At 39.2% G+C, this 21,354-nt stretch overlaps 2 protein-coding genes and 1 long non-coding RNA gene across 3 annotated transcripts in view; 1 reads left to right on the forward strand and 2 right to left on the reverse strand.

Annotated features, from left to right (window-relative positions):
* The window catches only part of TMEM168 (transmembrane protein 168), a 29,564-nt gene extending 15,846 nt beyond the window's left edge, over positions 1–13,718 (reverse strand). Inside the window, 4 exon segments of the mRNA XM_067564232.1 lie at positions 6,169–6,675; positions 6,678–7,435; positions 12,508–12,652; positions 13,042–13,718. Coding sequence (XP_067420333.1) covers positions 6,169–6,675; positions 6,678–7,304 — 1,134 coding nt within the window. The 5' untranslated portion in view covers positions 7,305–7,435; positions 12,508–12,652; positions 13,042–13,718.
* Positions 13,719–15,686: 1,968 nt separating this feature from the next.
* On the forward strand, positions 15,687–20,733 carry LOC137163847 (uncharacterized). The gene is made up of 3 exons (XR_010922854.1): positions 15,687–15,881; positions 19,197–19,469; positions 20,431–20,733. It is a non-coding gene; the product is annotated as an uncharacterized lncRNA (long non-coding RNA).
* Positions 16,159–21,354, reverse strand: part of BMT2 (base methyltransferase of 25S rRNA 2 homolog) — a 50,908-nt gene continuing 45,712 nt past the window's right edge. The window contains exon 5 of the mRNA XM_067564234.1: positions 16,159–19,581. Within this exon, the coding sequence (XP_067420335.1) occupies positions 18,952–19,581 (630 nt within the window). The 3' untranslated portion in view covers positions 16,159–18,951. The remainder of the gene's footprint in view (positions 19,582–21,354) is intronic.

Below are 21,354 nucleotides of genomic sequence, written 5' to 3' on the forward strand. Positions count from 1 at the left end.
GATAAAAAATTTTTCTATATCCTGACAGGTAGTGGTATGGAGGACAGGATCTGCTACCCCTTCTTTAATGCTTAGGTACAAACAGAAGAGATTCCTGCTAATCACTAACAAATCTCTCTCCATCTCTGCTTGCTCATTTAGAAGGGATGAATGGACTGGGACAGCAGACAGCCAAGACTATAATTTGAGCAGATGTAGGGAAAGAGGGAACGGAGACACAAATAACGCAGTGAGTGGGTATGAGAGATGACCAGTAACTAAGGGAAAGCAAGGATCTAGGATGAGATAGAGGAAACATCTCAGACTGGATTAAATAATGGGGAGAGATTTTATGGATTTGGGGGAGGAGATGGGGGTAGTGAGAAAGAAATTAAATGAGACTGAATGGATAGGTTACAAAAGAAATAGTGAGATAGAGCACATGAGTAAAGTTAGGAATGAGGGAGAACCCTGAACAAGAGAAAAAGGGAAGGAGGAACAGATGATTGGGTATAAAGGTAAGAGAGGAAGAAGAGGCAGAAAGAAGAGAGACAGGATTTGGGAGTGAGTGCATGGAGTAAGGGTTTGGCAAAATATGGGGGGGAGGGGAGGGAAGAAATCACAATGCATGGGAAAAAAAGAGCAAGGGATATGAGGGAATGGAAGGAAATAGGGAACAAACAACAGCCAGAGGGAAAGACATACTAAAATATATAATAGGAAGAAAGTGAGGTTTAAGAATGAAGAGCAGAAATACAAATTACATATAAAGCAGTTACTTCGTAGACAATTTACTGCAACAAAATAAATAAATACCTGTAAATACTTGTATCAACTAGCTTTGCAAACTCAACAACTTAGCCCAGGAGAGTAATTTGTTTTGGAGGGTAAGTAAAATACCACAATATTTTCATTACCATCAAGGCAGTTGGAGAGCGAGTTGGTTTTATGCCAAGCTGTTATGACAGTTTTGCAAGGCTGGTATGAATGAACAAGCGCACGTACAATCACAGTAGAATCTCGCTAATTTACACTAGAGATTGGAAAATACACTGCAAGTTACTGAATTTGTGAATTAGTAAATTGATTCGTTTAAGTATTTATTATGTATCACAGTGTACTTTGTTCCATTATTTTGGAAATCAAAATTTAGCTTTATTTAGAATATCTTATAATATACTAGCCAGAGGCTTGTAGTGCATCTTGTAAAAATAATTTAGACTTAATAATATGAGACTTAGCTACAAACACTTAGCAACAAATCTTTTGGGAAAGAGACGTTTTTGCATATGGACTGTAAAATCTGTGGATTAGTTAGTGATGCAAGGATTTTCCAGTCTCTGAGGGAGTTTATTGCTCACTCCTGATCATATTAAATTAATCCTTTCTAGGGATAACAATGATCTGAAGCCCATAACAATAATTCTGAACAATAAATTTTTTAGCCTTTGGGATAGAACAAATAGCAAGGTCTGGCATATATTCAAGAGTTTCTGAGAAAAGATTTCCCAGGCCCCTCAGGTGTACAGGGAGATTCTGAATAGACCAGTAAAAGGGCAGCCAAAATTGAAAGGCCTTTCAGCAGGTCTGTGCAGGCTTGGCATAAGCCAGGAGGGGAGGGGAGCCCCTTTATCAACCTTTGACTGACCCTGCACCCTCTCCGTGACGCTCTGGTGGACGTGCTGGGATCTGTGTTTCAGGATATTATAAGCTTATTTATGCATGCCCTGTGGGAGAGATTTGTCCCAGCCTCAAGATATGCAAATTCTGTCAGCACATACCTCGCTAATTAAGTACTCTGGTAACCTTAGGTCTAGCTTTTGAAACTCCCCCCCCCGCTTTGATGCATTATTGTCTACTAACAAGGATAAATGGGGGGGGAGGGGGGATGATGATGATGATCTCTGTTTGGACTCAGAGGGTTTTTTGGATCCTACACCAACAGCTGGAAGATCTGGCCAATCGGAAAGCCGCCGCTGTTTCCTCTCAAAAGCTGCCCCAAACTTCAGTAATTATTAAGGGTTGAGGGTTGGGGTGTTTTTCTAACGTGTTGCAGACATGTGTAGTGCTTGAGCCTAAGTAAAAGTATACCTTTAAAGTAAGAACCCTCTTGTGTTGTGCTTGAGCCTAAGTAAAGCATAGTTTTGTAGTAAAAGCACTGTTGTGTTATACTGTTTCTACCAGTCCATCTATCGGCTGGATGGCCGTGTCTCCATTTGACTTATTTACTGACACCACCTCACACAAAGTAAAGTTACCACAAGCTTTGGGTTGGCAGAATCCTGGCTAACAGCAGGCATATAAATTTGTCTGCAAAATTAGTCACCGTTTTGTGAGTTGCAGTAAGCAAAATTATCTGGATCACTTGCATGTGCTAGTCTGGACCTAAGAACCCAATTATGCACAGACTTACTCACACAAGGAAAGTTACTTGTGAATAAATTCTATTAAAATTACAGGGACTGTGTGAAGTGGAAATAAACTTACTCAAGTGTAAGTTTGTGCAGGATCAGACTAAAATTTTATAAGCAAGTAGATCTTTAACAAACTTGTTACTCCTGGACTCAAACAACAGTAGTCAAGAGTGTCTTTTTTCATTAGCTAGCTGGGGATTCCTTTCAGGAGCAGTCTTTGCTGTAGGTTAAACTATTGCAACATGCCCTACCTGAAAGCTGCAGCACCTTCAAAATGGGACCAACTGTACACAGTATATTGCCTATGGTTGACTGTGAGGTGGGAGGGTCCAGAGCTCAGGCTCCAGCCTGAGACCAGAAGTCTACACTGCAATGAAACAGCCTTTCAGCCTTAGTCCCAGGAGCCAGAGTTGGCCGGCACGGGCCAGCTGTGAGTTTTAATTTGCTGTGTAGACATACCCTTAGAAATTCACACATAATGTGCTTATTACAGGATAAGCTATTCCATCACCTAGAAAAATATCTTCCCTTTCATGCAATTGTGCTAGATCTCTGATATGCTAGAGTTAATTATCTATAGCAGATTATTGTGACAACTCAATGCCTTTCCAAGATTTGAGTTTTTAACCTGTGCTATTCATTATGTAGCAGGCTGGCAAACATTGAGACATGTCTGTATCAAATGCTATATTATTAAACTCACTTTCAGTACATTTTTAGAGCAAGGGGAGTTCTATGCTGAAATGCTGCATTTTCTAGCTTATATTTATCTAATTTCAAACAAATTGCCACTTTTTTATACTGAAATAGATAAAAAATGATCCCAAATTATTTTAACTGGTCAACAACAATAAATGCAATTTCATCATACAAAGGTTAAATTATTTTTAGTCTTTAAAAGAGTAATTTAAATATATTTTAAGAGCCATTGATAGTGAGAAGTTGAGAGTTCCCAAGGAAGAAAGAAGAACATAAGCAGAAAATTAAAATGTAACTAAAAATTAGACTGCATATTGACAGTACTGACCTTTACTTATGCAAGGATTTCTTTACAAATGTAAGTGGAAATTTGTTCTTTTATTTTAAATATTTTAAAGAGCCTCTAAAATATTTTGACTTCTTAACACCAAAGTATAATTTGTAAGTGGGACACAATTCATTGATTAAATATCAATCAGTAACTACTTTTATGTTTAACTAAAATGTGTACAATGATACTTGAAAGTTAACTTTATATACCACAAAGGCCCAAAACGTGTTAGAAAAGCTAAGGCTAAACACACAACCTGTCAGAAAGAAGGCACCTATCTGCTATAGCAGCTCACTTGCTATGTTGCCACTGAGCTTAACTAAACTATATTAAAAATGAAGCTTAAAACAAACACAAAAAAAAAGGCAGCACACTATTCCAGCAAAGATTTCTGAATTGCTGGATCAAGTGTAAGTGGTGGGTTTATACAGGTATACTTTTGTAGCTTTTAATTACTCTGAAAACTTGTACAACCCCAAAAATGACAGAAATCACTGGAAACTATTGTAGTAAGTGATATTTTATCATACTTTGCTGTAACATAGTTCGCCAACAGAAGCACATATTTGACCTTTATGGGGACAACCCACACTGCTCTATCAAGAGGTAGTCACACTACCAAGGTAGAAATGTTTCTAGCAGGTGACACTTGCATTTGTAATCTTAGACTACTTTATTGTACTACTGACTACTTTATTGTAAATAAATGACTGATAACATCTTCTTGCTCCAATTCATGACTAGAATTAATTAACTGGATTTTCTAAGGGGGGAAACTATTACTTGATTCAGTACCTTTCCCTTTGATACCATAGTTATTTCTTTCTCCTCAACTGAACAGACAAGTACATATTTCCTCTACCAGATACAAGTGATGTACATCTGATTAATTGGGCCATACATTAATAAAAACCCTCCAATTTCCACTTGTTTAACTGAAAATAAATGCAAAGATCTTACGAGAAATAGGCCTGTTTGAGTCTCATGAACCTTCACAAGCACAAAGTGTTATCAGGAAAAAAGCGTAAATCACATCTTCTTCTGAATTACATATATGAGAAAATGTGCAATTGCAAAACTGTTGTAATTCTTTTCAAGAATAAATACAGCATAATTATCTTAGATTAACTTTAAAACACAGAAATTGTTTATAACCCTCAAATTAAAAAAATAAAGTTACTTTAAAGTAGCATCATATTTACCATGTAGTACTCCCCAGGATTTTAAGAAAGAGTAGGACAAACACCCTATGAAATACTTAGGTGGCTAGCTGGGGACAGAAAGAATTATTTAGTAGTAACGAATAACTTGTTTTACCGTATGATAGTCTATAAAGATTCAAAAACTTTGGACTGGTCACCTTTAAATTTTGGTGGCTCACATAATACTCAGTGGAAAAGTTATATGGGTCACTGTTAGTGCCACTGGTGTTATTTATCTCTTCCTAAGCAGCCTCATCTTTGTCAATGCATTTGTCTCTCCTCTTTTCTTCTTTAGTTGTCTTTTTAAATTAATCTTTTTGGTTTTCTGCATTTTTTCCCCATTCTCTATCTTTTTTTAAAATCTCAGGTTTCCTCCCCTCTTCTTCTTCTCTGCTGTCTGCAAAGTTAGCAGCTGTAGCTATATGCTGATGATTTACCCAAGGAAGTGCTGCAGAGGGAAACTAACCAGGATTCTAGCCAGCTTCTCTCTGCAAACCACTAATGTGCTTGATGCAGAGGAAAACTGATTCTCTGATTTAAAAAATGTTCAGTTTCCCTCTCCAGCAAGCATTTAACACATGAGTCAGCAGCAAGAATCTAGGATCACAAGGATCCTTCTGAATGGATGGCAGAATGATTTGAAAAACATTGCAGGGCCATTTCTGTGTGCTGGATTTGCCTGTTGTAAATTCTTTTGGGGTTGTGGCTAAAGACAAATAAAAAACAACTGACATTTTAAATCTACTTTTAAAATATCTACCTTTAACCCACTCCCAAATTGCTGTGGTGAGTAACACTCACCATGCCTCTGTCTGAAATATTTAGCCAGGTCCCAAACTAAGGTACATTGGCTCAGCCTGCTAAGGAAAAGGCATGTTCCTCCATTCAGGAAAGTCAAATGGGAAGAAAAGGTGAACAAAGGTAAGAAGTTTGTGGGTACTCTGGGGAAATCTTTTTAGAAGATAAAATGTATTTTCAAATATATTTGCATATGGGGCGGATGCAAGGGATATATTTGCAAGGTAGTTTGTAAGGATTTAGATGTTTGACCTCTACTGACATTAATGAGGAATCACATGATTACATTCTTGAAAAATGTATACTTAAATGTTATCTTTTCTTGGTTTCATTAAAACTACCCCATCTAAAATACGTTCACAAACCTATGCACTAACATATTTCAATTTGTATTATATGGCTATAGCAATGTGCATGTTGTCTGCTGTGAAAATTCTGGCAACATAGACAGTGGCTTTATAGATTAAATAAATTGATGTTTTAAATTATTTTAATATTTCTTCCAGCCTTGAATTAGCACCTGTCAGTTTTATCATACCAGATTAGGTTGGCAGATTCAGTGGCCCCACTAAGCCATGGTCAGACAACAAGAATCTGCTTTTGAAGCCAGGAGCTTCACATTAAAATCTGTATTACTCAATTGTATCTTGGCCCTCATACAATATTAGATATCAAATGTTAGAAAACATTCTTTATAATATCAAGGAGGGGGGAGGGAGAGAGAGATAAATATATTATAATTTACCTGCCAAGTTACTGCACCCAAAACTGCAGTTGCAACGAGACTGAAAAATACTAGTTGCTCTGAAATTAAACAAAAATGACGCATTCCTTTAGAAGCCATGACTCGATCAAGGCTGCTGTTCTCTGCCCGGTGGGTATAATAGAATTTGTGACAGTCATTTAATTTTGTATGAAACCCCCAAAGAGTTATAAGAAAAATAATGTGGCAGATCATCCAGAAAATTCCAAAAATGGAAAAACCAGGTATAACAAAGTACCAGAGACCCAAGTCACCTAGTTTAAAGGCTGCTAGAATGAAAAAGATAAGTTCAATTATTCCAACAGAGATGACTGAAAGCCTTCTGCAAATTCTACCGCAGTACAAGTAGGGCTTCCATCGTTCAGTAACTGAAAGTCCGCAGAAGTAAACATCGAGAAGAGGGTCTGAAATCAGGCAACTAAAGAAACAGGCCAAGGCAAATGGGTTTGTGGGAATGTTCAGGGAAGGAAAAAACAATAAAGATGCCAGGGCTCCAAAACTGCCAAATTTGGAATTGCGAAGAAAGACTTCATCCGCAAGTCAATAATTAGCATGGCCAAAGCCACAACCAACAAGATGATACTCATGGATTTTTCAACCAGCATAGTTGTGCTGGCAATTGCAAATCCAACCAACTCCAGAAATTCAACTGATGTCAGCAGAGTTGGTCGATGATGGACACAGCCGCAAATCCTCTCCACCAAAGCACACAATATCCTTATAACTATGGAGGTAAAGAGCAAGTATTTGGTTGCTTCTTCTTTCACATCATTTTTAAAAGAGGAATTATCAAGAAAACAGAGAAGGCCAAGCAAGAATCCAAACCAAAGATTGGAGAGACTCAAACTTGCTGCTTCCATTGAAAAATAGTAATAAAGTATGCTGGCAATTCCAAGAACAAAAAGTCCCAGAATAAAGATTACCAGTATTAATGCATCTGCAGTGTTCTCCCACCTCACATAAAGGCCCAGACATATAGCAACCAATAAGTTGATCCTGGCTAAATAGCCAAGATATCGGACCGATGAATGCATGTTCACTTCTCTATTTGCTTCTTCCAGCCTTGTCATTGCTGCATAGAGACAGTGACTAACACAGTAACGCAGTGATCTACACATGTAAACAGGCAATTAGGGGGTTTTACCCCCTCTACAGAAAGTAACTGTTTGGGTTTCATCCAAGAAATGCAGTGCAGCAATAACCTCCTGAAGTGTCATTTCATCAGTAACAGTCCTCAATTATAGAAGTCCTGAAAAAACAAATAGAAATGTCAATGCTAAAATACACACTTTAAACTTATTTACTAGCATATTAGATACTTTCCTTGTCCCAAAGAGTTTACAATCTAAATTAAAAGCATACACTAAATATCAACTATATACAATATATAGTTTGATGGGGGTGTCGGTCGTTTTTAGTATATTTTCTATAATTGGTGGATTATTGAAAATTATTCAAAACCAGTATGAATTGGCATTCTTATCTTATAAAAATACTCTATAATTTAAATAAAATAATGAGGAATATAATGTTAGCTAATCAAATCCTAACTGACAATACAATCTTTCCATGAATCACCATCACATTTCAGAATATTCCTATGACATTTCTGTTAAATTCTAATATCTGTTAATGGACAGCTTCTTAATCTTCTTATAATAGTAAAATGGTAAAAAATAAAATTTAATGAACCTGCTAAATTCCTGCTCCAGATCTGTTATTTTCATTACAGTCACTCCACATTATTTCAGGTAACAAAACTAAAATCCTACTTTTTTATTAAATCTTTTCAGTATCCTTTGCAATATTTATTTAGATAGGTACTTATAGGTCTACTTGATTATTGAAGTATATGGACGCTTCACAAACATGAATAAATGTATCCCCATAACAGTCTGTGAGACAGGGAAGTATCATTATTCTCATTTCACAGATGGGGGATTGAGACCCAGAGAAATTAACTGATCTGCTCAATGTCTCAGCCAGGAACAAATCCCAGACCTCCTGAGCCCAAACCCAAGTCCAGTGCCTTAATCACAAAACTTCCTTTTTAACCTCTAAATTCCCTGAAAAGAGAGCCAAAAGACAATAACCATCAATTGTCTTTCAAACTGACATATTTCACAAAAATCAAAGTCCTTCTCATCTACCACCATGACATGTAAAATTTCACTAGAAAAAGACTGTTATAATTAGAATCTGATAACTATTTCACCACTTTGTAAACCATTGCATTACACTAACCTGCTGTAACTCAGCTGTCCAATTTAATTTATCAAATCCTGCTGCAGAAAAGGAATAGGATATCTTTGAGACATTCTGAGAGAAAGAAACTTGAAAATATTTTTGGAAAATACTGATTCCCAGCAACTGCCATACAAAACTGACCAATGGTCCATGTAGCCTGGACATCCTGTATCTAACAGAGACCACTACTATTCTATAATGAAAATTTCTTCCTGAACCCAAGTAATGATCTACTTGTGGCTTGAAGCAAGAGGATTGGTGTAATATTTTTAATCCTCGATATCTTAACTGTAGGTAGTGTTATTATCTACAGTAAATATCTAATGTATTTTTAATGTAAATGTTAAAATACAGCTATTTGCTTCAATATCTATTAATTTAGTCATATGTTGAGTAAAAATCAATTTCTCTGCATTTTGAAACTCTTACTTTTACTGCATTTATTTGTATTAAGACAGGGTTCAACAAACCCAGACGCCAGGTCGCCATGGCGCCTAGAAATGTAAGTCTGGCACCTAGTATTTTTCCAGGGGGAGCCATGCTCCGGCCAGGGTGCCACTGCGCCCATGTGGCAGGGCTGGGAGGGGGGAGTGCTGCAGCTGCCGCACTCCAGCCAGGGTGCACCGCCGCTGGGCCCACGTTGTGGGAGAGGGGCAGGGGAAAGGGGCGGGGCCGGGAAGGGAGAGCGACTGCTGCGCTCTGGCCAGGGCGCCCTGCCGCTGGGCCCATGTTGTCTGGCTCCTTAATTTTTGGGCTGGCTCCTAGCTCCAAAACGAATTTGTCGAGCCCTGTAATACAGGATATTATGGAGGCACAGATTCCACTGTGCATTGTGGAGGTTGAATCCATGCTATATATGAAAACATGTATTCATCCCAAATTTACAGAACTTACTCTGTGAGAGTGAATTTTTTGAGAACTTACAAACAAATTGATGAGTTTATGAATTATAATTAGTTATTTTTATTGTCCTATCAAGGACCAGAGTCCCACTGTGTTAGTCACTGTAAAATAAGTATAGGACAAGAGACAACAGATGGATACAGACAGACCAGGGAGTACAAAGATACAGTATCAATCAGTGTGACAGCCAGTGGTCTCAGTGTAAGAGCTGCTTAATAGATGTCAAGTTTTTTATAGGCATCATGGCAAAGGAGATTAATATTAAAAACTATGTCCTTTAGAAAAATCAGTATCTCGGTCAGTCCTTTGCTGACAATGATCTTAATAGAACAACAGACTCTTCCAACTTCCCATACAGTCAAAATTCATAGAAATCTTGTATATAGGCTGTATATGAAGAAATTAGGACTAATTAAATTATTAATGATTGTATCTAATTGTTATGGCATGTGAGTGCCATACTCAAGAAATGCCAGATAAGTACTGGAATTGCCAAAAGATCCTGTTCTGGCTCCCGGAAACAGTGTCTCAGAGTATTCTGGCAGGACTTAAGCACTGTATTGTTATGGCTAAGGTTAAGATTCTGTCACAGGTATTTTTAGCGAAAGTTAGGGACAGGTCACAGGGAATAAACGAAAATTCATGGAAGCCACAACCTGTCCCTGACTTTTACTAAAAATACCCTGGGGAACAGAAGAAAACAATGATGCAGGAGCTTGCAGCTGGCTGGCCACTAATCAGCTGTTCCACAGCTGCTGCTCTGCAGCCCCAGGGCTGGCCGCCAGTCACCTGTTCGGCAGCAGCCCCGGACTGACAGCTGGTCCACCCCTGCCCCAGAAGTCACGGAGGTCCCAGAAAGTCACAGAACCTGTGACCTCAATGACCAAATCATATCCTTAGTTATGACTATATAAGTTCCAGGCAGGGTCAGTTCAACAGATTGATTAACTTTTATGTGGGACCACTGTGACATCAGCGGTAATTAAACTGATCAGCATCCTTCCTCTATTGTAATGAGTTAGTGGTTTGGGAGAGACTGGACATGTGCCAAGAGTGCTCTCTGGTATATGTCTGGCATATTCCCATTTATCCAAAACCCTATTACCCAAACCTCAGCATTATCCAAATCCCTTCCTTGTCCCCCAGCATGAGATACATGTCCTCTGAAGCAGGGCTGTTATGTTGGGGGACAAGGAAGGACTCTGGATAACAAGGTGGTTCAGTTAATAAAGCAGAGACTCAGTCAGGACTGCAAGGAGGAGGAGCCCTTGGCCACCCTGATGCTGAATGACTCTGTGCCAGCACAGGGAGCCTTCTGTATCCCTGCTGTCATGGGAGTGAGTGGACGAGGCCATGTCAGCAGAGCTAGAAGGCTCCCTGCACAGTTGCAGGGCTGGGGACACTTGATCCCTGTAGACAAAAGGTGCAGGGAAGGCTGTGGTCCTGGTAAGGTAAAGTCATGGCAGAGGGTCACTGGCCATATGGCAGCGCAGAGAGCTGTCTACAGCCCCGCTGTAAAAAGAAAGCGTGAATGGGGCCATGCCAGCAACGCTGCAAAGGTCTCTCTGCACTGCTGCAGAGCTAGTGACACCAGATCTCTGCAAGTGCAAGGCATCCTGGTGGGGCACAGTAGAGATTAGGGGAAGTATGAGCCACTGACTGTGGGGGAGGCCACCCTGCCACCTAATGGCTCCTGTCCTCTCAATTATCCAGACCCCTGATTATCTGAATAAAAATCCATGTTCGCCATGCTATTCAGATAATCAGGAGTATACTTTAGTCCCACTGAATTCAAAAGAACTATTCATGTGTATGAAATTAAGCATGTGCCTAAATCAGAGCTTTAGATGGTTAGCAGATTTAGCCCCTCACTATTGCGTTCCCTCCAATGAAATTATTAATAAAATGTACTGCCCGGTCATAATACTGATCCCCAGTGCAAATGGATGTTATTTTCTTTATAACTCCCACGTGTTTAATTAGGTAAGTTAAAAGTAGCAGAAGTTTTCACCTTTTCTCTGGGAGCAAAAGGAAAAGGGCAGCACTCATTATTAGAAGGACATGGTCAAGTTAAATATACTACCTATTTTAATATTCCTTATCTGTGTTACTGAACAGGTCAGGCTATTAAAATTGGAAGAGTTTCTAAATCTCATTTACCCTTCAACATTTATGCTGTTATTTCATTCTGCTTAGGCGTGAAACTAGACTAATCAATGTCATTTATTTTATTTACACAGCACCCTCCATGTTTCCAGTTCTCATTTAACAGTACACTATTGCAATGGCTGAGCTGGAAACACTGGCAGTTCACATTTAAATCCTATTATAATCATCAAGTTTTGCACACCTCTATATGTTTTAAGCAAAATCTAAATTTGGGATGCAAGCTACCAAGACACCGTTGTACTTAGGAAAACATGGGTTCCCTTTTAAGTATCTTTTAATAGGACTTCGGCCTTGTCCAAACATAGAAGTTGAAATGGTTTAACTAAAACTGGTTTGAAAATCAAATTAGATCTTGCTTAGGTGAGGCTTTTAAGGGGTCTTGTTGGAAAGTTTGACCTTGTCTTCCTTCTAGGTTTAACACAACCAGTTTAGCACACATTAAATGAAGTAGGCACTGTCTACACCAGCCTTCTAAAACATGTTAGTTAGCATACATGTTAACAACATACCTTTAAAACCTACACTACACAAAGCTTTAGATAATCTGGAAACTACTTGTGAGAGTACTCGAATATCAGTTTATTAATGAAAATTAAACCAATATAATCCAGGCTTAAATAAAATTAAGGGTCTCTCCACAGCATTCTGCACTAGTTTAAAAGCACACCTTTAAGCTGGTATATTGTGTGTTGCAGACTTTAGCCAACCAACATGGATGGATCAAAGGCTTTGTTACTAGTATGTTCTCTGAACAATATACAATACAATATACAATATACTGAAGAGCAACAGGATGCAACCAAATCCTTCCTGATATCCCTGAATAGCTACAAAGAGACTCTCTGTGACCTTCTCTCTTCAGGGAGAGCGACAGGAACCTTAGAAGTGGGTTTTTCCCCACGCAGCCCAGCTCCCTCCGCACAGGAGTCAAGATTAACTGTTTTGCAACAGCTTGTCATCGCGAAGTTTTTCTCATTTTTACCAGCAGGGTTGGGTTTTTACCTTGGGCTTCCACATTAGACGGAAAAAACAAAGGGATCATTTGGTCCCCCAAGGTGGGAGAAGAAGGTGGGAAGTTGAACCTCTGCACGAGCAGCTCTTTTGCAGCTGCTGCTGTGAACGCGGCGCTCCTCGGCTGGCTCCCGCGCTGCGTTAACACGGGAACAGACAGACAGAGCGAAGAAATGTAAAAGCGAAAGAAAATGCCAAGACAGACGGACAGACAGAGGAACCCAGGCCTCACCTGCCCTAGGAACAAACTTCTCCGAAAGTTTCCTGCCGTTGCTAACCCAGCCCAGCCCAGCTCAGCTCCATGGGTGACACCCCACCCCAGCAAGCCGCCCCCGACCGCCAGCGTTTTACCCCGACGGTGTCACTCAGCCCTGCGCTGAACAAGGGCACCGGCACCAGCGCCCCCCATCCCCACCCCACGCTCCCCGGCCTCCCTCTGGCCGCCCCCGTACCTCCCAGGCCGCCCTGGCAGCTGCAGCCCCGTGGGGCGGCTTCGCTCCCTCTTTCCCGCGCCCGGCCACTCACCCCCGGCGGCGCCGACTCCCCGGAAAGTTCCCCACCCCCAGAGCCGCTGCCGTCGCCATATTGGCGGCGTCTCCGTGTCCCAGGCAGGCTACGGGGAGCGCGAGGGCTCAAAAAACAGCGGCGCGGGCGAAGAGAAACCCACAGGACGAGCGGGTGGGCGGGGCGGCCCAAGAGCAGGGTGGCAGATGCAGAGCCCAGCCGTTTCCGCCTGGGAGGGTCACGAGCCCCGTGTGGACCTGCCCCCGGCCTGGCTAAGGGGGAACGAAAAGGGGCGGAGCCTAAGGGCCGCTCGCTTCTCCGGGGGCTACCCCAGGCCGGCCCCCGCCCCGCTCGGTGGGCAGCAGCCTCCCCGCCGCCCGCCTGAGGGGCTCGGCTGGGGCACCCGACCCCCGCTCCTCAGGGGAGAGCGAGAAAGCCGCAGCCGGGTTAAGGGCCGGAGCGCCCGGGCTACTGGCCGGCAGGGGAGCGAGCACGGCCCAGGGACAGCCGGGGAGTGAGCCCCCCCGAGGACGCAGCAGTGCAGTGCCCACTGCCCCGCATGCGCCCGGGGCAGCCTCAAGCACATGCTACGCTCCCTTCCAAGCATGGAAGGACGTTTACCCAAATTACCAGCAAGCGGCGACCCGCCGTAGTAGCTGAGGAGCTGGAGTAGGCTCCGGCTTGTCTCTCACGCCCAGCGTTTAGTCGCAGGAAACATATAAACCTCCCCCACCTTGTCTCTGTAACAGGCTGGGACAGCCACAGCTACACCAGTGCCTACGATTACCTCCCTCCAGCTTGGCTCAGCCGTGGGATGCTTAGGGCAACAGGGGCTATTTTTGCTCATAGACGTATTTATGGCAGGAGGCTTCAAATTGTGCAAGCAGCTGCCCACTTAGCATCATCACCACCCTGCCCCGCCACTTGTGCGGTCGAAGCACGCAGCTCAATGTACAAGTGCAGAATTCAAGAAAACAAGTTTACCACAAAAGGTGATTGCAGTGAGAGGGCGAGTGGCTTTGATCTAATCCAGGTGAGTATGCGAGCTGGGCCTCTTGGTATAAAAGTAGCTGTAATCATTTAAGAGTTTGTGTAGTACTTCGCACCACATCATTTCATTGTATGCAACTTCAAGTAGAGAGCAGTTTCCTCAATCTGCTACCATTACAGAAATAGATTTGCTTTCTAAATCAAGCAATAACTACAAGATGTAAATTGGAAATGCCCTACTTCAATACAAAAACATGCAAGCAATAAATAATTTAAATTCTCTATCAGGAAAGCTCTTTAGATTTTATGTTCAGTAATGAATTAAGTACATTAATAAAATATAGCAAAAGTTGTTTGATCTGCTGCTTATTTGGGCTGGATATCACTAGTTACAAAACAGCGTACCAAATTTTGAGCACAAGAATATTGTTTTCTTCTAAAAATTCCATAGGGCTTACATGGCCATAATTTCTCAATTCCATAAGGAATTTATTCAGTGGAGAGAAAATGCATGAACTTTTAATACCTCCAGTGTGTGGGCATTAGCTACAGCCTTTGAACAGAAAGCTGGTGTTTGTATTGAAAAGGTGAATCTTAATAGTGCGAGCATATAGCAGAAAGCCTATCAGTAACCATTTCCACTAATAGTTAAAACTGACAGAACAGTTAAAAGATAGATATCTCTCCTGAGAGTAAATCAGTCCCTAAAGAGGTCTCAAGAGAAAGGCACCCAAATAGTACTGCTATTGTCAGCTCAGTTCCAGGAACACTCTTGAAGCAGCCATTAATCTCTTGAAATTTTTGGAGAAGGGGGAAAACTGGTTATTACACACTTGACTGAAATCTCTTTAAAAGTTACTAGCTCTTCCAGAAACACGTCTCTTGCAACTCTCCCTCTAGTATGTTACACTAGCAGACTATCATTCACAAGTAGCTCTAAAAGAAACATCAACCAAAGTGAGAAAACTGACCAGACTATTTAGATATTTACTTTGGTGTGATTTGAGCTACAAAACTTAAAACAAGTTGGCAGGTACTAGACCCCTATTATAAATAGCCATTCTGCTGATTCCTGCAAAGGGACCACATGGGTCTCAACAGGTGCAACTGGAGATTTATTTTAAGAGGTTTATTAAGCTTCTCTTTCAGCTAGGGAGAAAAGTATGAAAAGTTTCTTGCAGGAAGAAACATTAAGAGCAGCCAAGGAACATTTGCTGCTGTTTAACAATGAAGGAAAACCCAGTTAGGAGTTAGCAGAGTGGGAACAGCATTTGCTTTCATATGGAGTTTGTACTTCATAGATAGTTGAGCAGCTTTCATAATTCTGCATTCTAAACAAAAACGTTTAAAAAACACCTCACAATGCATCCAATGCTTACAGTTTATTTCCTCCCAATGGGTTATGGGTGCCTATTTCCAAGTGTGTCTGAGAAAGGAGATGGACACACAAAACATTTTCTATCCACCTTTTAGCTTGAGAATTGCTAAAATTTCCCAGAAAAGTAACTTAAGCTGAATTTCCAGACTCTTAAGGGGAATCTCTTGTAGAACAGAAACAAGACTAATTACATTTTTGCTGAAATGGCCTTGGAATCCTGCATTTTCAACCTTTTGCATCTGCACACACTGCTTTCTTCACCACCATTCTCTCCCATTTGTACTGTGAGCTCCAGGAGAAAACATTTCAGCAGTGCCTCTGATTGATAATTAATGACTGAGAGGAAACACCGTACCTACTGTGGGTACCGCAAGGCTGTGCTCTGTAAGAGTGGCAGAGCGGTGGAGGAAAGCAGGATGTGTTCCAGTCTACAGTGAAGAAGAGATTAGAAGAGAGAAACCAAAGGGAGGCATACAAAGCAGACAGGAAGAATGTGAGTTGTATTTGTTTCTGTTAACTATGAAGAGTTATAAAATATTTAAATAAGATTGTAAAATCTCTCTTCCATCAAAATAATCTACAACACAATTATAAAAAAATTAGGTTACCCAATTTTGCATTTTAGTTACTTTCTTGCTTTATATAATGTTACTCTATCTCCAAAGTATTTTATATGTGCAATGTAAAATTGTTATAATGTATACTAATGAAAATCTAAATATAAACAGCTTGCAAAAAAAAAAAAAAAAGACAGTTCTACTGAAACAAAACACTTTACAAAAGGCTTTTAATTTTTTTTTTAATACATGTGCTTTGCTCACAAAAGTAGTGAAAAAAGACAACAAATGCAAACAAACATTTTGTGGTATGCCTGCTTCCCTCTCCTTGACACTTGGAGTATGGGGATCCTCTTTCACCATATTGTGTCCAGTCATGATTTTGAGGAGTTTCAAAACCTAGAGACATTCTTCTTGAACCTCTAAAGCTGTATCTCTAGAAGATCATGACATCTCTCCTGTTTTGGGAGGCCTGAGTAGCAGGAAACCCTTTTGCCTCACATCACCGAACCCTCCATTTCTGGAAAGCACTTAAGGTATTTAGTTTGGGCAGCAAAAAGAAACACAGCTTCTATGATAATCTGGGTCCCTGAATCACAACCACAATGTCGTCAAGCTGTCAGATAGTTCAAAAATTGAATGTTTGAATTCAGCCTATTTCTTCTGAATATGTCTGGGTCTTAATTCCAACCCGTCCCCATTTGAATGAATAGTAAATGGAGTGTAAATTACATTAACCAGTACAAATATATCTATGCTAGGTGGTAATAAATTTGTATAGCTTTTTGTTTTTTAAAAGGAGTACCAATTAAAATAGCTCATGCACACTTTGGAACATAAGCCGAATCAGTAATTTCTGTAAACAACTGAGAATTTATAGCACCAACATTTAGCTTTAACGTAAATCACTGATTCCAGCAGTGCTCAACTGAGAAGAATGCAGTCTTGATTGCCAAGCATCTTAGTTTAGCAAAAGTGAATTTTAAGCATTAGACATGAATATCAAGCTGTATTTAACTTAATTCAAAATACATAGTGGATTTCTTTTAGATCAGTGGCTTTCTGTTAGTTATATTTTTAATATCCTTTTAATTTAGCATGAGTTTTAATTTAACACTTCCATCTAGTCTTAAAATGATTACATTTTTAAATATAACTTTTGTTTTATTTGTAAATAATTGTGCCATTCATAGTTAACTACAGCAATCAAGTTTGGATGATCAGGGATTCCTTTAATCTGTGATGTGCAAGATATACAAAAAGCTTATGTTGAAGAATAACACAACTTAATACAGTTTGTGAAAATTTTAGTGTAAGTACAGAATAAAGCAAAAAAAGCAATCAAAAAGTTGGAAATTGTGAAACTTAAATGCAAAACTTCCATGGGAGTGTTTTAAAAACAAAACTAAAATAACCACCTAAAAATTCACACTAAAAATGGCAATTGGTAATCACTGGTTAATACAAGATTAGTTTTATGTGGTTTAAAGACATTTTTATTATATGTGAAACTGCATTTATAACACTGGACTAAAATTTTCAAGCCTATTCTAAAGTTAGGTTCTTAAAACCCACACTTTGGAACCTAATTCGAGATACTTCTGGTTTGATAGCTACAAATGAATTTAAGTCCCTAACTTCAGCACCCAGGTTTGACAATTTTGGCCATTCTTTTTAAATGGAGAGCAAAAGTATTTTTAAAAAAAACAAACAAAAAATAATGACCATCTGTTTCTACACCAGTATAGACATTTGTCTGCAGAAGAATATAGGTTTACCATACACATTTAAACAAAATAGTCAAGAATGTGTACAGAGCCGATTTTTGTCTCAGCATCTTAAACTGCAGAACAATTCTTAGAAAGTTACATGAAAATGTCCAACCAAATGCTTTATCTACAGTAGGATCCAGATCTTGCAAACACTTAAGGATGTACTTAACTTCACTTATGTGAGTAGTCAGTGTGGCTACTCATATGAGTAAGTATATATACATCCTTAAGTATGTGTAGAATTGGGTCTTAGCATTTACAAAATTGGCCCACTAGAATTACCATGTGTAATTTGGAAATTCTGCAACTAAGGTTTATAGCTATAAAAGAATACTTAATCTTAGCATTTTTCCCCCACCCATAAGTATTTTGCTTTAAAACTTTATGCAAAATGTAATTTCAGGAGAATATAGAAAACTATCCATTGTGGGCCATGCTGATATGTTAGTGCTACTATAATCATAAAATTGCAAACACTTTCCAGCTTTGCAGTAAAAAATAAGTTATCTAAACCTATTATACTACATCATTTGTTGGGGTTAGTCTCTCATCAACACATGTCTAACTCCTTTCATGCCAGTAAAGTTTTACATGTATGTACAGATGAGAGAGTATGCCCCAATATTTTGGCATTATCTCAATTAACTGAAATAGAAAGAACAACAAAATCTTTAAGTAAAACCAAATGTGCAAGTATTAAAGTTCCTTCAGCCCAAGCTTACCCAGAAACAGTTTCTGCAATACAGAACAAGCTTTGTTCAGGAAAAAAAAATGGACAAGTTTAACCACTTAACATCTTACTCCAAACTTATTTGCACATTTACTGTCAAAGTGCAAATTGCTTTTTCCTACAGAAACTTCTCAGAAATCCACCAACTCCAGTGTCATAAGCTCAACCGTATTAAGAGTTAAAAATACTGAAACAAGACATTTAGCAAATTAAGTAGAATTCACACTTCACAGCACTGAAGAAAAGAATGGTACCTTTCTGAAAAATCCTAAAGACTAACAGCAATTTATGCTATGACATGAGTCATTTTGCATAAAACTCGTATTCTTCACTTTTTGTACAAGAATAAATTTTAAAATTCAAAAGTAGAAAAAAATAGCAAACTCTGTAAACCTTTGCATTTTCTCTATGCAAACCATTTTTATGTAACGAGCCCATGTTAGTATAGCAAAATTAGTTAAGCAATAAAGAAGTTGGGACTTAAAGGGCATTTCAGCTGTTACATTAACTTAAAAGTAATATAGGATCTTCTAGCTCATAGAAGGGGACTGAGCTAGCCTGGCTTTCTCCAGAGTCTGAGTCATAAGGGGCATCAGGAAGCTCCATGAAACTGTAAGCTAGCTGTTCGTCTTCAGTATCTGATCGGACGTAGCAGGAAATGTTAGAGTATTCCTCATCTTCTACACTGTTGAAATCCTGTGGAATATACAGCATCCCTGGGTAGTTCCTGCTAACTAAGTCACTTTTAGTTTTCAGGGAGATTTTCCTAAATGCCATCAGATGCATGTGAGAAAACTTTGAATACTTGAAGCGTTTAAAGCCCAGGGATTCTATGGCAATTTTCCAGCTTTTCATCATCATGGCATGGCGATTCTGGTGGGAGGAGTCTGGAGTGATTATAAGCAGCAAACCATTCAGCACCAGAAGTTCATGGGCCTTCTTGCAGCATATCCATCGTTGATAAGGTGACGGAAAGTAAGAAAGGAGAAGTGAGAAAACCACAACATGGAAGAGTTCTCCAGGTAGAGAATCAATGGGATTTTTCAGCTGTTTAAGAAAGGCATCTATAGCATCTTGCGCAAGCTGGAGGGGTTGCTGAATTTGAAGGTTTAAAAAGTCACATTTGTACACACTCTGGTGAGAGAAAATATTAAAATAGATTAAGATTACTCTCAGCAACAAACATTATGCAAATCCACGGGATGATATATGAAGAGGCCCCTAGCTATTCATCAACCTTTTAATTTTTCTTGCTACTGAATTATTCTGTAGAATCTAAAGTTTAAAAAAAAAAAAAATGTGCCAGCTATCATAGCTGAACAGAAAGCCTTCAAATGTGACTCAATGCACTGACACTCAATAGCTCTGAATAGCATTTTAATCTCAATTGATGTTGACTCTGAAACCTAAAGTTGCAGATTAAAGTGTCACAACAGCTATTTCACTGTTGATCATTTTGATAGAAACATGCAGCTAATGTGCTCGTCCCACAATGAGCATTTGGAGATGCAAGATGACAAAGCCACAAATGTCTCATTATGCCAAAATCTTTTCTCTTTCAATGTAGCTATGCATTGTCAATCTAAACATTGCATCATATTAGCCAAAATTTGGGCAGCATAAATAAAATACAATACTAAAAACAACACACGGGCTACTGTATGGATTTGTAGCTTTCATTTTCACACCTAAGCCATCCATTTTTAAAAAAATTATATGAAGACACAAACATTTCCAGGAGTCTAAAGAATCCTGGAAACTCTCAGAAGAATTTAGGTCCAAATTGCTGCGGAGTACAACCATATTATAAATGGTAATTTAATACACACTGAGAATCAAGCTTTTTTTCCCTCTAAACACTGAACACTGTAAAAAAAATAATTTAGGTGTTAAAATGTTGTTCAATGTGATATGTTAATTTGACATTTTATAGTCACCAATAGATTTTAGTCCTTCTATTCACTTATTACTGATTTCTTTCAGAAAAGATGACATTCCTAGAACAAAACTCCTTGACACTGTAAAGCCTCACTAATTTACATTATTGACAGGACAATCTACTATGAATGACTGAACTGCAAATTGGTAATTAAGTGAAGATGAAAAGCAAAGACAGAAAAACATTTTGTAATGAACATTTGACAAGTGGAGCTTAATCTGATGCTATTTTACAATATAATAAAGGTTCTGCAGCGTACTTTGTACAATAACTCATTCATAGAGACCTCAACACTTGCTGCTCACTTTTCAATGGTAAACACTATGTGAAAGTTATTGAAGTGTGAATTAGAAAGCCTGTACTGTTATAAAGCTATTTGTCACTGTCTACATTAACACTTTGTGTGTGTGTGTGAGTGTGTGTGAGAGAGAGAGAATTTATATAAAGTTGTAAGATGTTATTAGTAAGTCAGGAATCTTTCAACTACTTTCACTGGCTTGCACTGTGGGTATGAAATCAACTGAGAAATATGCAGTAAGTGGAATTAAAATCTGTTTTTGCCAAGGTAGCCACATTATAGGATCTGTGCTATCACATTCTCCACCACTTTGTATTTAGAATAGGATATAACTGTGGTAACTGCATGACATTTGTTGGTAAGTGTTAAAAGAACCCCACTATGACTTCGTGTATTTCCATCTGAAAATTGTATGTAAAAAAGTAACAAGATCACTAGCAGAAAGTTAGCAACATATATTTTTGAAAATAGCAATTTAATCAGATTTGCTGATGCCTCTGTCAGTCAATTAGATGTTGAGAAGATAGACACTCGATAGAAACCAACATGGGTAAAGAGAAGGAATTTTAAAACAATTTCAGGACTCGTTACTTAACAGTGCTTTATCAGAAACTGGAGTTTTTTAAAGTTAGCCGGTAACCACTGGAGTTTTCCTTATGCTGCTTCCCAA

This window comes from Emydura macquarii, unplaced genomic scaffold (assembly GCF_026122565.2).
Source record: "Emydura macquarii macquarii isolate MOO-44397 ecotype Brisbane River unplaced genomic scaffold, CSIRO-AGI_Emac_v2 contig_2636, whole genome shotgun sequence".
NCBI classification, from domain to species: domain Eukaryota; kingdom Metazoa; phylum Chordata; order Testudines; family Chelidae; genus Emydura; species Emydura macquarii.